Source organism: Chinchilla lanigera, unplaced genomic scaffold (assembly GCF_000276665.1).
Source record: "Chinchilla lanigera isolate Chin_1 unplaced genomic scaffold, ChiLan1.0 scaffold00103, whole genome shotgun sequence".
Lineage (NCBI taxonomy): Eukaryota > Metazoa > Chordata > Mammalia > Rodentia > Chinchillidae > Chinchilla > Chinchilla lanigera.
Genome location: NW_004955504.1, coordinates 3,168,985 through 3,184,342, shown reverse-complemented (window position 1 = coordinate 3,184,342; position 15,358 = coordinate 3,168,985). Strand labels below are relative to the sequence as shown.

General features: G+C 46.6%; 1 protein-coding gene across 1 annotated transcript in view; it reads right to left on the bottom strand.

The window, feature by feature from the left end:
• Adamts16 (ADAM metallopeptidase with thrombospondin type 1 motif, 16) overlaps positions 1 to 15,358 on the bottom strand; it is a gene marked incomplete in the record, with an annotated part of 153,491 nt that overhangs the window by 136,290 nt on the left and 1,843 nt on the right. The window contains 2 exon segments of the mRNA XM_013505868.1: positions 9,287 to 9,615; positions 15,306 to 15,358. Of these exon segments, the coding sequence (XP_013361322.1) occupies positions 9,287 to 9,615; positions 15,306 to 15,358 (382 nt within the window).

Genomic DNA, 15,358 nt, shown 5'->3' with positions numbered 1-15,358 from the left:
AAAAAAAAAAAAAAAAAAAAAAAAAAAAAAAAAAGAGAATAATTAGGGTTTTAGGAAAAAAGTACCTCTCTTATGCATAAATGTCTTATAAACATCACATTTGACACAAGAGGACATGTATGCATGTAGATTTTTATGCCATAGTCATAAACAACAGCATCTTCATTAAATGTATGGTAATTCAAATGCAGAATTTGCACGCAATTACTTACAGAAGTCAATTCCTGCAACAAAAAATTTCTAACCAAACCTTGTTTAAGAGTATTGAAAAGAGAAATGTGTTATCAAATACTTTAGCGATTAAACCATTTCTTGAGAATCCATAAGCTTCAAAAGAAAATCTAGGGTATTTGGCATTGGTCTAGAAAGACATCAGATGAAATTGATCATAAAACTGATTTTATATATATGTGTAACCCAAAATACAAGTTGAGAAAATTCTATTTGTAAATGTGAAATACGATCATTAGTGGCAAGACAAAATGAATTTTCATTAGGGCATAACAAAGATATTTCTGTCACCATCTCTGGGGATACAGAGATGGATAAATACGTTCTCTTCAAGAATTTATAGTTAGGTGTAAAAAGCAGGTAATTATGAATGAAGCCATATGTATCTTCGTAGAGGCCCCCAGGATACTGCAGATGGGGACACTAAGCCCACAAATGGGGAAGGTGGCATTGAGTGGGAAATCAAATGAAAATCGTTGCACCACAGACAGCATTCAGGAATGTTTCACTGGAATTCAGCTCTCACCTTGCAAGTCCTACTGGGGCAAAGGCAGCTTCATGGTTAAGGATGAAAAGCATCCTTTTGGTTTCAAGTCAGGCTATGTAGGTTCATAACATGCTTTTTAAAGAAGGAACCTGGGAATCATGCCTAAATTATGGACAATAAGTAATCTTGGGTTAAAAATCTGTAAAATGTGTTAGTAGTGACAAAAAAATCTCCCTTGGTAGAACTTCCATGCCATCTACCTGCTAAAAGTCACAAAAACACACAGCAGTTAAAGTTCCCGAAAATCATCCTAAAGGTACAAAAAGTGGGAAAACAGCTGTGAATGAAATTTGGGACTTCTTGAAAAAAATGGTGAAATTTGGTATATTTCCGCTTTGATCTCCTCGCCTGCTCAGCTGCTCCTGCCTTGGTGGGACAGAAATTCCATTCCAGCCTGTGCAGTAGGGAAGACAGGATCTCTGTGTGCCCCCAGTCCCATTCCAGAGTTGCATTTTCACCTCAAGAGTGGCAGGTTCTCTGCATCTGCCATGTACTTCTTTCCGTACTGCTGAAACTCCATTCCAGGCTGCCATGCCCTAAGAACTGGTGTCCTTTATGCCAAGAAGTCCCTACGCATTACACTGAAGCTCTGCTCTGAATTCAGTAGGCTGAGCACAGTGGCGCCTTGAGTACCTTCACTCCAGCTCATGTGTACGGTGGCTGTTTCAGAACAAGAAGCAAAAGCAGAGAAGACAAGGGGCTGCTTCACTCACAGGGCAGGGTGCTATGGTGAGTTATTTTGGGTTTTGTAGTGTCAGCTTCAGGTCTGTACCATAGAGCTCTTCCAGGACAGATAGGTGGGAAGAATGGGGTGCTCACCCACAGGGGATTACTTTGTTTGGAACAGAAAGTAAAAATCTGCTCAGGGTATTATTAAAAGTGCTGGGTGTCTTGGTTGTGAATACGCAGGAGAATAATATGTGGCCATTCGCGACAACGTGAAGGAACCTGGAAGAACGATGCTAAAAATAAGCCAAACACAAGTAGTGAATGACCAGACTGCAACTGGAATCCCAAAAGAAAAAGCTAGTTGAATACATGCAAGAAATAGAGAGAACACAGATTATGATGAGCAAAGAGGGTGAAATGGGAAAAGTAGGCCACGGGAGACACATAGACAGTCAGACAATATGCATAAGTCTGGATATCAAATGAACAGTATGAGGGCTACAGTCCGTAATGTACTGTGTACCCAAAATTTTCTAAATAGTGTATGTATTCTCTCCCTTACACACACTAAACTGCCTATAGAAAGTGATAGATTAACATGTTTGTCTGTAGTAATTCCTTCCCTATGTACATATATCAAGATATTTATCACATTATAGATCTTAAATATATACAATTATAATTCATTTAAAGAACAAATAAAAAGGAGAAAGGAAATTATGGTGACAAGGCCTCATAAAATAGGGACTATAAAAGTTATTTTAAAAAACTAAGTAATAATTCTGGAGTTAAAATACCCAATATGATAAATGTATTAGAGCAGTGTTATGGTTTGTGTCTAGATGCCCCCCAAAGCCTCATGCTGTCATTGGGGGCAGGCTTCTTCAGAGGTAGCTCAATCTGGAGTTTGTGATTGATTCATGGTTCAGTGTTAGGATTAAGGGTGCTGGGACTAAGGCTGGGTGATTGCTGGATCAGTCCACTGATTGGGTTGGCACCACCCTAATCCCAGCAGTCTGGATAAGATAAAGGGGGAAGAAAGAAGCCTGGTTTGTTCTTTTTGCTCTGTTGCTTTTGCTGTCTTCCACTGCCATGAACTGTTGCCCCTGTGCCACAACACCCTGCCTTGGAGCCAGCGAAGTATGGACTGAAACCTCCACAAACTGTGGGCTAAATAAACCTTTCCTTCCTTAACTTTGCACATTGGGTATTTTGTCTCAGCAACAAGAAAAGTAACTAAGACAAGAGGCATGATAGTAGATTTAAACTGCCAGCAGAAAAATCATCAGACTTAAATATGAATTAGTAAGGATTATGCAATCTAAAGAACACAATAAAAGAAGAATAAAGAGAAATACATAGGACTTCAAAGAAATATAGAACATTAATTAGGATAACACTATATGCATAATAGAGTAGCAAAGGAAGGGGGGATAGAAAGGAAGAGAAGAAAACTACTGAAACAATGCTGAATACTTTCTCAATTGATGAAAAGTATTCATCTACACACTCAACAAGTGTGGCTAACTTCTAGCCAGATGCATACTCATGACTATGCACATCATAGTAAAAATGTCAGTAGACAAATGTGAAGAAAATATGAAAAGCATCAAGAGAGAAATAACTTCATGTACAATGAACATCAATGAGATAAACGGCTGACTTTTCATTGGGTACAATGGAATTCAGGAGACATTAGAATGATATACGCAAAGTGTTAGAAAAAATAGCAGAAACTTTATCATTGTAGAAAAGTTCTCAGTGATTTTGGATCAGTATGGTTCTATTCACTGTCTCCTCACCACTCCCAAGAATATCTGCAGAATATGCCAGGAAGAACACTGAGATCGGGAGGCCTGGTTGGAAGGGGCCCCACTCCATTCCAGTGGCCTTGTGAAACAGAGTATGTGTCACCACCTTCTCCCAGTGTAATCTGTGCCCAGGGTACAACACCTGTGGGAATTGCTTCCCAGGGCTCCTCCCCACAGATACAAGTAGGAGCTTTCTGAGCCTCAGCATCCAGCTCATGGTTACAGCTATGATTCTGCATCTCTCACTGCCAATTTCTAAATCTGCACCCCATGTAACTCGGTGTGCATAGTTGTATTCAGCTTCATCAGACTCCAAAGAAGTTTGTTATGAATGCACGGTGAGCTTACTTAACAAAACACCAATCTCAAATCTCTATCCAATAAGCCAAAACCAGACTGCGATGCCACTTCACACTTAGGTGTCTAAAACAGAAAAGAGGAACATCAACAACTGTGGGCAGGCCCATAGAGAAACTGGAACGCACACGCATTGTTGGAAGGATGTCAAGGGGTATAGCTGCCTTGGAAGAGTTCTGCTGTCTCTCAAAATGTTAAGTATGGAGATTGCTTAGGGCCCAGTGATCCCACTTCTAGGTCTATCTACCCAAGAGTAATGAAAACATATGACCACATGAAAATATGTGTGTAAGTGTTTGTAGAAGTATTATTCACAGAGTTGCAAAAATTAAAAAAGAGCAAGCAGTAGCAACTATTAACTGATTAATGGATAAATAAAATATGTGGTATAATTGTTATTTAACAATACAAATAGTGATAAGCATCACAACATAGATAATACGTGAACTAGCTGCTATGTGAAAACAGCTAGTCACAAAAAGACACATATCCCAAGCTTCTTCTTAGACTAACTGGCAAGGATGGGAAAATACAGAAGGGTAAAAACTAAATTCGTGGCTGCCTTGGAGTGCCAGGGTTCAAGACACTGGGAAGTGAGCATGTGCTATATGGGGTTTCTTTTTGAGGGGATGTAAGTTAATTCTTCAGTTAAATTCTGTTAATTATTGCATTCTGTACTCAACCCCACAGAACTGAACATTTCAGATAAGAGAAACACTGCTGCGTGAATTATGCCTCAACGAAACTTCTTTCAAAGAGAGTAATATTGATGACATCACCAGACTGAGAGAGCAAACATGAAGCTATTCACAGGAGAGTTGGCACGCAAATTCACTAAGTTAATACTGTTCCTTCTGCTACTGTAATCATCACTGCCACCAGTCCAGAAAGTCTATCTGCTCAACATTTCTGTTATCTAACAGAATTTTTTAACCTTCTGTTTTCACCTTTACAATGCTTTTCCTTTGTTTTTTTGGTGCCAGGAATTAAACTCAGGACCTTGCGCTTGCTAGGTAGGCACTTACGCCACTGAGCTATATCCCCGGGTTTATAATGCTTTTCATTTTGTGTGTTAGAAAGCCCCTCCTGAGGGACACACATCTGTGCTCATGAGCAGTGATTGCAACAGATATGTGATGTCAATTTGGAAGACATCTAATGGATACTGTTGGTGTCTTCTCTGTTTATGACCACAAAGCTTCACTATGCAGACGTGTGTGGACTTGGTATTGTTGGACGTTCTCAGCCCATCCAAGGAGCTCCTCCGGGCCTCCCCATGTCTGTATTTCCCCTTGTCTCCCCACATGCAAGTGAAATCACCCACTTCCTGCTTCTCCAAAACACTCTCCTGGAGCGCAGGGCTGGCAGGCTCTGGCAAAATACAATTCTGAAGGACCCTCATTATTCACAGCATTACTGTGACGCTGAAGTCTAAAGGCAGTGCTTGCTTTCTCCTTGCCTTTTTCTTCATGAATATACAGGAGGCCCTAAACAACAACATAAATACCACCGACTGATTTTTACAGTGTTCCTCCCACCAATCCTTGGGGACACTGCTAGCCTTGCATATTTAAAGGTCGCCTGTCTGGAGGGTGACTGGATACAGGGGCTATTTCATCAGTGAACTCATCCACAGAAGAGTTCGTGGCTGAAGAGGGCTTGGTTGGAAGAGGAGGGTCACTGGGGGTGTGGCCAGGAAGCACGTATGCACGCTCTATCTCCTCCCTTCTTTCTCTGCTTACCAGCTGCCATACTGCTTAGGTAATATATTTCTAGAGTTAAGTAATGCTCTCATCATAGGGATGAAATGGATCTTTTCCCACCAGACAGGATGCTGTCATCCCTGTGCTCACCCTGGGCTCTGCCAAGGTGTGCAGGTGAGAACAGAGTGGCTGAGTACACACCTACACATAGTTTCTTCACTAACGAAGTTCTTGAATTGTCTCTCAGGAGAAGAATTCACTCATGGGTAGTTTGGACTGATTTTTGAAGAATAGCAATACGCAGAAGAAATTCGCTTTTTCTGTCATGACATTTTGATGTCATAAGCTCAAAGCTCCCTGAAAGAAACAGGACCTGTGAAGAGGCATGGCAGCTGTCTGTACTGGCGCAAAGGCCCCTAAAGGCTGCACACTTCCCACCATCAAGCACCTCTCCCCTGTCCTTCCTGTAAATACCCTTCTCCTCACCAATCATGGCAGGATCTGAACTCAAAGCTCCTGCCCTCCTCACCAGCTGGCCTTGCAGTGAAGCTTTCTCATTTGCAAAAACTTAATGCATATCAGGCAGCACTTGATACCAAGAATAGGGCAAAAAATTCCACTGACTCCTAACTCGATTGAGAGAGCTGGGCCAATGTAGTCCAACTTGTAAGAAAGCTCACCTGAGAGCTCAGGTGTAGCTCAATAGTAGAGAAATTACCAGATGTGGTAGGTTGACAACTAGTGGGCAACTTGTAACACCCAGCTGAACTGAACCAGCGTGGTGCTGTGTGTGGGAGGCCCAACTGAGGATTGCTGCCCACAGCATTAAAGGAAGAAGTGGAGAGGAAGAAGTTTAGAAGCTGTTGGGAAGCTGTAAGGAGCTGTTGGTTCTCTTGGAGGAGCTTGTTATGCTGGCTTTCCTGATAAACTCAGCAGTTCTTTTCATCACAGGAGGTCAGGACCTTACTGTTGCTGAGAATGATTTCGGTTCACTTTGGAGGAGCTCTGGTCTTCACTTTGAGCAGCGATTCCTGGCTCTGGAAGGGAAGACGGTGCACTGCTCAGTCTCCTGGAGAAGCTTGTCATATTTGCTTTCCTGATGGGAACTCAGCTGTTCTCATCATCGGAGGAGTTTGTGACTTCACTGTTGCTGAGGATGGCTACGGTACTATTTGGGGGAGCTCTGGTTCTTACTTTGAGCATTGCTTCCTGGCTCCAGTGTAGATCCCTCAGCCTGCTAGCTCAGAGCCTTCGTCCTGCTGTCACAGACTTTCTAGCTTCTTTTTTTTTTTTTGGTTTTTTTTTTTTTTAGGTACCAGGAATCGAACTCACAACCTTGTGCTTGCCAGGCAGGTGCTGTGCCACTGAGCTAAATCCCCAGCCCTTCTAGCTTCCACCACTGACCTTTGGGCCTTCCAAGTGCAGATCCTTGAAACAGACTTGTATGAGACATTGTCATGGGCTCTTAGCCTCCAGCTGGACTTGTGGGGGGCACTGTAAGGGGCTCTAGGTCTTCAGCTGGACTCATACAGAACATTACAATGGGATCCAGGCCCTCAGCTAGATTCTTTGGCTTTTAGTGTGTGGACAGATTTCCTGAATTCTTTTTGTGTATGATTTTTTGGGTGACTATTATAAAATAATTCTATAAATCATGTCTCCCGTTTTGTTTCCCCTTATAAGCCCGGGACTACAACACCAGGCGTATGTGAGACCCTGAACAACAACATAAAAGCAACATAAGAGATAAGAACAGAAAATTAACAACAAAAACCCTCAGCTGAGATCTATGTTAGACTACAGTTAGAATCTCAGGGAGCCAAAAATGACAACAATGAGGAAAAGGAGTCATTCCTCACTGTAGAAGAGACAGGATTTTTCTTCATATGTTAACAGATGTGAAAGATGAGGGGTGTGTCTTCAGGGAAGAAATAACAAACCTGACAGCCACTTAAGGTCCCCATTCAATAATGTCATTATCTGGCTCCAGACAGAGGGTTCTGATGTTTCCTTTCTCTTTAAAATGCCTTTGGTTTGCTTCTCTTAGGCCAACCGCCACCAAATCTCTTCCTCTGAGGGCTGCTGGAGGTTATGTTTGCAATGACCATCTACAGACAAAGTATTAGGGAAGCCAGAATTTGTGTGTTTTGAAGATTAATGGGGAAGGCATACAAATTTCTATCCCCATGACCACCATATCAGATTCCACTGTTTTTTGCTCAGAGGAGTCTTTTTGTGTTTTCTTGTTCTGTTTCATTCCCTTATCTCTCATGTAATTGTACACTTAAAACTTTGGCTGTTAACTCCCACCGAGTTCAAAGACAGCTAGACATCACAAACTGCTGCCAGCCAACGCGACTCATGGGACGGACTGCAGGACACAACTCTATCACCGTGGGACACCCACCAGAGTCCTCCATGGCCTCCACCCCTGCTGGGTAATGGGCAGCACCTTGCCCAGTCTCCACAGATAAATGCAAGATACCAAACTCAGAAGGGACTGGCATACCTGCTACTACAGAAATTCTTTAATTATGATTGTCACTTCTTTTTTTACCTGAGAGATTATTTCTGACCTGATTTCCTCTATAGCCTCATGGAATTATTTCTTCACTTCAGTTGCTATCATTTTAGAAATTTCAGGTTTATGGTATTGTGTCTGGTTTAAGGTTTTGTGGAAGAATGTCAAGGAAGAAATGTCTTAATTTAATGCTTTACACAAAGTATTTTTATCCACTAACTAAAGAACACTTATTTTCTTCCCATTGAGAGGACATGGAAGAAATTAGCCACATTGTCTCCATGGTTAACAAGAGCACCAGTCATCACCCTGCTTTAGCAACAACCTGCATACGTCCTGCAAGGAAAAGCCATTTATAAAGCAAAATAGAAATGAGATCAACTCATAAAAATTCCTCTGAAGGCAGAATATTACTACTGTCCTTTAAAAATATTTTTTTAAAGATTGTGTGCTTGCATATATTTATTTTAAGGGAGTGGTTAGAAATGAGCCTTCACCACCCAATACTGTCACACACAGTACCAATTTGTACAAGCTGTGGGTCTGAAATCTCTCCAAAGCGGAAGAGAAATGTGAGACCAACTGGAAGCATTTTCTAGAGATGCAATCCATGTCCGGAGACCCATGTGGTGAACCTTTAACTTCACCAAGAACTGGAAATGTTCTGATCACACATTTTCACCCTGTTAAATTATTCTGTGCTCACATGGGTCTGTGATTAACTCATGGCCAATAATCTAATTATCTCCTAAGCCTTTCCTCCCTAAAAATATAGAGATATTTCAAGAAAAGGAAAAGCGAATGCATTGCAATTTCAGCTTGCATGAGAGCCTTGGTTTAGCTTTCTACTTCTCACTCTGGGGTCCCTGAAAAGCAGGTACCTCAGACATCTAATCTAGGGGCAGTGTCGGAAGCAGATACTCAGAAAGGGGGAAATGAACCAACAGATTAACAGTCTGATAAGGCCAGCAGTGTGGTAGCACAGCTGAGTGCCCTAATTTGCAAGCATCTTATCATGATTAGAGCAACAAAAGTAAAGTACTCAATGTTCCAAACATCTGATCAAATAACCAACACAGCCATTCCCAGTGAAGACATTTCTCTAGTTTCCATACTGGATCCACAAAATGAACTGGAACATTTATGATACTCATTTACGCAGACCTGGCCACAAGTTCTTAGGTGCACCTTTCAAAGGGAAATGCTCTTCAACGGTTCTTCTAGACCAACAACCAAAGGGTAGGTGGGGCTACTGTTCCCAGATAGGCCTAGGTAGGCAGTGCTGGACGTTGGGAAAGTGTTACTTGTCCACCTGTTTTCATAGATCAAAAACATGCACCTGGTAACGACAGAACAACTGCAGATATTTTGAGAGAAACCTCTGGTAAGCCTCCTCCCCCATCAATACCCCCACTCACTCCCAACGACCCAAGCTTTCTGCACTCACCAAACCTTGGCAGGTGGAAAGGGCCACCGAGGAGTTCCTGTGAGACCGCAAGGAGCCTTGATAGAAGCAGAAGTCCTCTGGCGTGAAGGTCTGCACAGACTTGGTGCCTCCTTTTCCCAGTGTCTGCACCACGAACCCAGGAGCCACCAGGTGGCTGGAGGCTCTCAGATCCATGTGGAAGTCGTGCGTGGCGCCCTTGACCCGGAGGTGCAGGAAGTCCCCTCCTCCCTGCAGGGCCACCGCTCTTCGCCGCCGCTGGTGGTGCATGATCTCGTGGGACACGTAGTCTCCTCTGGGGTCAACTTCGTAGGCAGACACCAGGTCATACTCTAAAACCAAAGGAGTGGGGAGCGGTGAGTAATCTCAGGGTTCTCAGGAACCCAGAAGTCTTTAAATATAAGAGCCCTGCACTACTTCCACTCCGTAAGAGTTGGCGGAGGAGAATTCAACGTGCGCTCATCCTCTGCTTGCAATGATGCGGTCGACAACACCGCAGTGAAAAGGAGACACCTCCAAAGTGGCCGCTGGGTAAGCTGTCGCTGCCTGTATAGTATTCCAACCCAGCAAATCCTGTGATTTAAATTCTGACTTAAAAGGAACAAAAACAGATGAAGGACCAGATAAAACCCAAATTGGCCTCTCAAGATGGTATTTCATCAATTTTACTAATAGAGTAACAGTCATATGTAATCACTTTTATAGTTTGGAAACGTTCCTTCAGCTATATCCTTTGATGCTTTAAAAGCATTTTCACTGATGAGAAACACTAGCTCAAACATACCTGCGTTTTTCAGAAAATAGTTGAAAAGAAATCAACTATGATTGGCATTCTTTGCTTCCTAATTAATTATTAAATCACTGAACGGAACACGGAGGGAAAAATGCACACTCAGACACATTCTAGGTTTTCCAGATGTCAACATGGGACAGTTTATGGCTGTGTGCGTGTGTGTGTGTGTACGCGTGCATGCACATGCATGTGTACATATGTGCTTAAGGTGTCCACTGTGGTCCACAGTGGACCTCCTATTGGCTAGGCTTTCCCTCTCATCTATCTGGGTTCTTGTGACTTGATTGGATTTCACAGTCCAAAGCATTTCCAAGAGAAATGTCATACTGGTTAAGGGTAGACTGGTCTAAAACACACTCAGGTAAACTAATTCTTTTCAAAAAGTAAGAGAAAGCCCAAATTACCTCAGATTTCAACAGACACACATATTCCACAGGGGTCCTATCAAGAACCTTCCCGTGCCCTGTTCAGAGTCCTCAGCCCTCTGCAGAAGGTATGGAGAAGAAATAGAGTGCTGTGAATGGCTTACTGTCTTCTTCAAAGGGCTTTCTCCCTCTCTAAAAATTATCTTCTTCACTGCCATCAGCAGTATCATCCCTGCTACCCAGCATCCTGAGAAAGCCTGTTTTGATGGGTGGGAGGGGAAGGGTGGGCCACAGCCCCCGAGCTGCCACTTTTCCATCTCAGATCTAGCGTGTTAGGCTACACAAAGGCAGCTGTGCAACACAGCTCAGCGAGTTGGCTTAGTTCGTACTTTTTAAATCCCAAGGCACAACGTATGTGCGCCTCCAACTGCATGTGAGCACTGGGCCTGCACAAGCCAAGAGAGGACCAGTTTCCTAAACCCCAAAGAGAAAAGCTGAGATGATGAAGGTCTTCCTCTAGTCTCACTGCGAGGTGTCTTCTGAAGAGGACATAGGCTGAGCATCAGAGTGGGCTGCAGCGACCTCCCAGATAGCAGGTGGACACAGCTCCATGCTGAAGCACAGCTTCCCCTGGCATCAGCCCTGGGAACCCAGCTCTGGCATTCTGCAGGCATCTGCCCCTTCCCCTGGGTTACCCACAGCTCTCAGCACGTTACTGTTAGATGCTAAATAACTGGGCCTCTTCCCTGCTTTGGGCTGATGGGACGTGCTTTGGGTTGTAAGATAAAGGAAACCAATCTACTTGTGTGAAACGGCACTTGGTCATTGTTAGGGAATGCTCACTGTTTGGGCTGTGCTTAGGCTGGTAGCGGTAGTAGCCGTAGTACCAGCAATAGTAGTAGCATTACTGTTATTATCATCTTTGGAAAAAGAAGGTTTCTTCCCAACTAAAAGTCAGCACAGGCCCTTGTCCATCTGACCCTGCTCTGTCCTGGCGGGCCTTTCTGTAGCAAACCAGGAGCTGGTGGCACCAGACAGTGAGCATGGAGAAAAGGTGGTCTGGGTTCTGCAGAGACAGAGAAGTACAGCCGTGGGTGGCAGGACTCTGCCTGGAGAGCTCCAGGAATGGTGAGGGCCAGGCCCAGGAAGACTGCGTGGTGAGGCCCCTGCCACCAGGGTGTCCCCCTCCTCGGGTCCAGACTCTGAGCCAGTGCTTTCCAGCCTGGAGCGGACCTGAGCACCAATGGGCCCCATGGTGGGAACTGGCATTTCGGGCCTGCCTGGGCTGGGTGAGAGGCAGCGGGGAGCTGACAACTTGACAGCGCACCACCACACTCTAATAAGAGCAGGTACCCCCTGGGCACTCTGCGATATTCTCGGGAAAACGAGAAAGCCAGACAAATCCATTTGAACTGCAGAACTGGGAGCAAAGACGGGAGACACTCGAGGACTTGGTGGGAGTGGCATGAGGGTGTGAGTGTCCGGGCTGCCCTCCTGCTGCTCACCACAAGGACAGGGACAGGCACCACCTGCTCTATTTGCATTTCCCCAAAGCTTTTCCTCAGGGTGAGATTTCTGTCCTTGAGCTCCCTGGCCTGGGACTGAACGGGAGGCTGGCTAGAGGTGGTTGGTGGACACCCCTCTCCTGCTGGGTTCTTGGGGAAGTCTCTGCCTCCTCATTAGCCTCTTTCTCCTCCTCAGCCGTGGAATGACAGCAGGGAGCTCCTGGAGCTGCTCCAAACTGTGGTTAATTGGCAAGCTTCATTGCACATGAAAAGGTGATCGCTCTCAAAAAAATCAAATTTTTCTTCAGTGACATAAGCCACGTCTCATGACCTTTACTTTCAAGGGCAGATGGGATTTATTCCTTTTGTGGGGAGAGGGGCAATAATGTTTATCCTGCACAATAACTTCTGGTAAATCTCTTTAACACACAATTTGTGCTGACAAATGTTTGACTGGCAACCTGGGGGAAATGACCAAGGTGACACTGCAGGATAAACGGACTGGGAAGAGACAAGCAGCCGCCCACCACGAGCAGTAAGTCTACATTCGGGGCAGACGACCCTGCAGGGGGCACTTGGCACTGTCTGGAGAGACGTTTGGCTGTCCCAAAAGGGGAGAGGGACAAGGATGTCCTGGCATTGAGTGGGCAGAACACAGGGCAGCTGGGAAGCATTTTGCAGTCACAGGATGTCCCCAGCGCCCTGTTGAGACCTCGTCACGACAGTTACCCTGACGGTCACATCTGTGTAGAGGAGGTGAGAGCGGACCATAGCTGAGGAATTCAGGGAATGAACCAGCCAGGCACGTGCTCTCCCCACACGCACTATGTGCAGAGAAGTCACGTACAAGGGCAACAAGCTGAAAAATAGAAACTAAGTTTAAGCTTAGGTTTGAAGATTATAATCCCCAAACCAATGGCTTGTGATTAAAAAAAACAGTGACATTCCTGCTGTGTGAGAGTCCTTGAAATGAGGCTGCAGCCCCCTGTAGAGTTTGTAGTGAGAAAAACAGCACGGACGGCGGCTCAACTCAGTGCCCTGACCTGCTGGGTCTCAAGGGTTTTCCGAGCACAGCCTAAGTCCAGGGGGACTCTGGCGGGCAGATGGCCACACGAGGTGCACACCCCCAAGTGAGCGTGCTGGGCCAGCGTACAGCTCCAGAAAGCTCAGTGTGCACACTACAGCTTCGTCCTGCAGCTCGGTGACATCACCCTGCACCCCTCGAGGAAAGCCTGTTGGCTCAGCACTGGCTAAGCTGTGTCATTGTCTGTAGATACTGGAATGTAAATCATCTTACACTACACTGAGTGTGCATGCACACACATACACACACATTCACATTCACACACACACGTCTTTTGTGTCCAGTTAAATAAAGCTCCAAAGATTTCTATCCTTGCCCTGAACTTACTTTGAAATTTTGAAAGTTAAATCTGTACTATGTCTTTGAGCTTCAAAGGAACCACTGATTTTGTGACAAAGATATATTCGTAGGAGAAAGCATCCAAGTTTTCCATTAAGGAAGACAAAGTCCGGGGCTGGGGATTTAGCTCAGCGGCACAGCTCCTGCCTGGCAAGCTCAAAATCCTGAGTTCGATTCCCAGTACCAGAAGAAAAACAAAACAAACAACAAAAAAAGTCAGGCTGAATTAGCAAAAATGAAAGTGCTGGACCCCGTGTCTGACAGTAGAACTTGTCTGGAGGTGGTTATACCAGTACTGCCTGTAAGAACAGACGGAGTTCTTGTCTTTGCTGCACGACACCCAGCAAAATCTACAGCAACAGTTGGAAGTGTTACTGTAAATGAACCACCATGGCCCCAGAGTTATTTCACAACTAGCTCCTATCACAAAGGCCCAGACATCCAACAGCAAGCACGCTTCCGGTCATGTTGGCCTCTGCACTTCCGGTCTGAGGGCACAGTCCTGCTGAGTGGAGTCCTCCCTGGGTGTGGGAACTCCCCCATATGGGAGCCCACTTTAGCAAGGGAACTCCTTCACAATTAGAGGGGACGGTGGGGGTGAGGTGCGGGTGTCCACGAAGCTAGAACTTCCCTGGCCGTGATACAGACCTCCCGCTTCCGGTCCTGACCAAGCCAGGCTCCTGGTGTCATAGTCACTCTGCATAGCACCCAGGAGAGATGCCGGGTGAGGACAACGGCTCCCAGCACCCGCTCACCAGACACACGCAAGGCAGTCCCGGCCCCAGGCAGCAAGCCGTGGCTTTCTTCCTGCATGGTTCTCTATCTATAATGTTGTGGACCTAAGCAACATTTCCTCAGTGATACGAAGTATCTCAAGATTTCCTGAGACCCTCTGGAATTTTCTTGATCTTATTCTAAAAGCAGACGTCCTTGTATGTCTGCAAGATGTGAAGGTGGGTGGATTACCACGGTGCACTGGAAGAGAAACGTCGGGGACAACCACAAGTGATGGAACCTCCAACACTCAGGTAATTGGCTTTCTCTTGCAAATACAGAAGTGATTTTCAGTCTCTATTATTTGTATCTAGCGCTCTCTGGCGGCGCTCAGGGGGTCCTCGGGCCTCGCCCCAGTCCGCTATCGACCGCGTCTCCTACTTGCTCTTCGGGGAGGGACCGTTTCCGCAGAGCGGACGTGCAGTCCCTGTCTTTGCGCCAGCTTGCCGAAGTGAAGGAACCAGACCAAAGAACCCTGAACTCCACTTTTCAGTGTTCTAAACTTTCTGCGATAAGCCAGCTCTTCCTGTAAACGCGGCGCCGCTCCTGACACTGCAGATGGGCCGCTACCGTGGGAAAAGACGAGGGTGCCGCGCTCGGAGCCGCCCGCGAACGGGGCTCAGGTGCAGTCACCCCGCACCTCCCGCCACACATCTGCTTTCTCGGGTACCGACGCAAGCGCGCGACCCAGGCCCACGCCCCGGGGACCCCGCGCGGACAAACGCCGCCTGGGAGCAGCCGGAGAGAAACCGCGCTCGGAGGGACGGGCCGCGCAGGTGTCGCGAGCGCCCCGCGCCCGCTTCACGCGTGACTGGGCTTCCGCTCCGCCCGACCGTGAAGGGCGTGAACTCCGACCCCGAGTCGGGGAGCCGCGAGGGGACGCCGGGCCCCGCGTCCTGCTCCGGGCCGGCGATCAGCGACTGCACCCGGAGGGGCTGAGGAGCCGCCCGTGCCGAGGGGCCCCGCGCACGCATTCGCGCCGCTCCGCGGATCCGGGTTCCGCCTGGGACCCGCGGAGCTCTCAGAGACGAAGCGCACTTGCTCGGAGTCTCCCTGACTCTGAGAACGTTCCCGCGCGCCAGGGTCCCGCGCGGCGTCCACTCGGTGCGCGGGCGGGACCGAGGGACGCAGCCGGGGCGGGGACCGGCAGCCCGGCACTCACCGGCCTTCTCCTCCCAGTCGGGCCGCTCCAGCGGGGCACGCGGGACGCCCGGG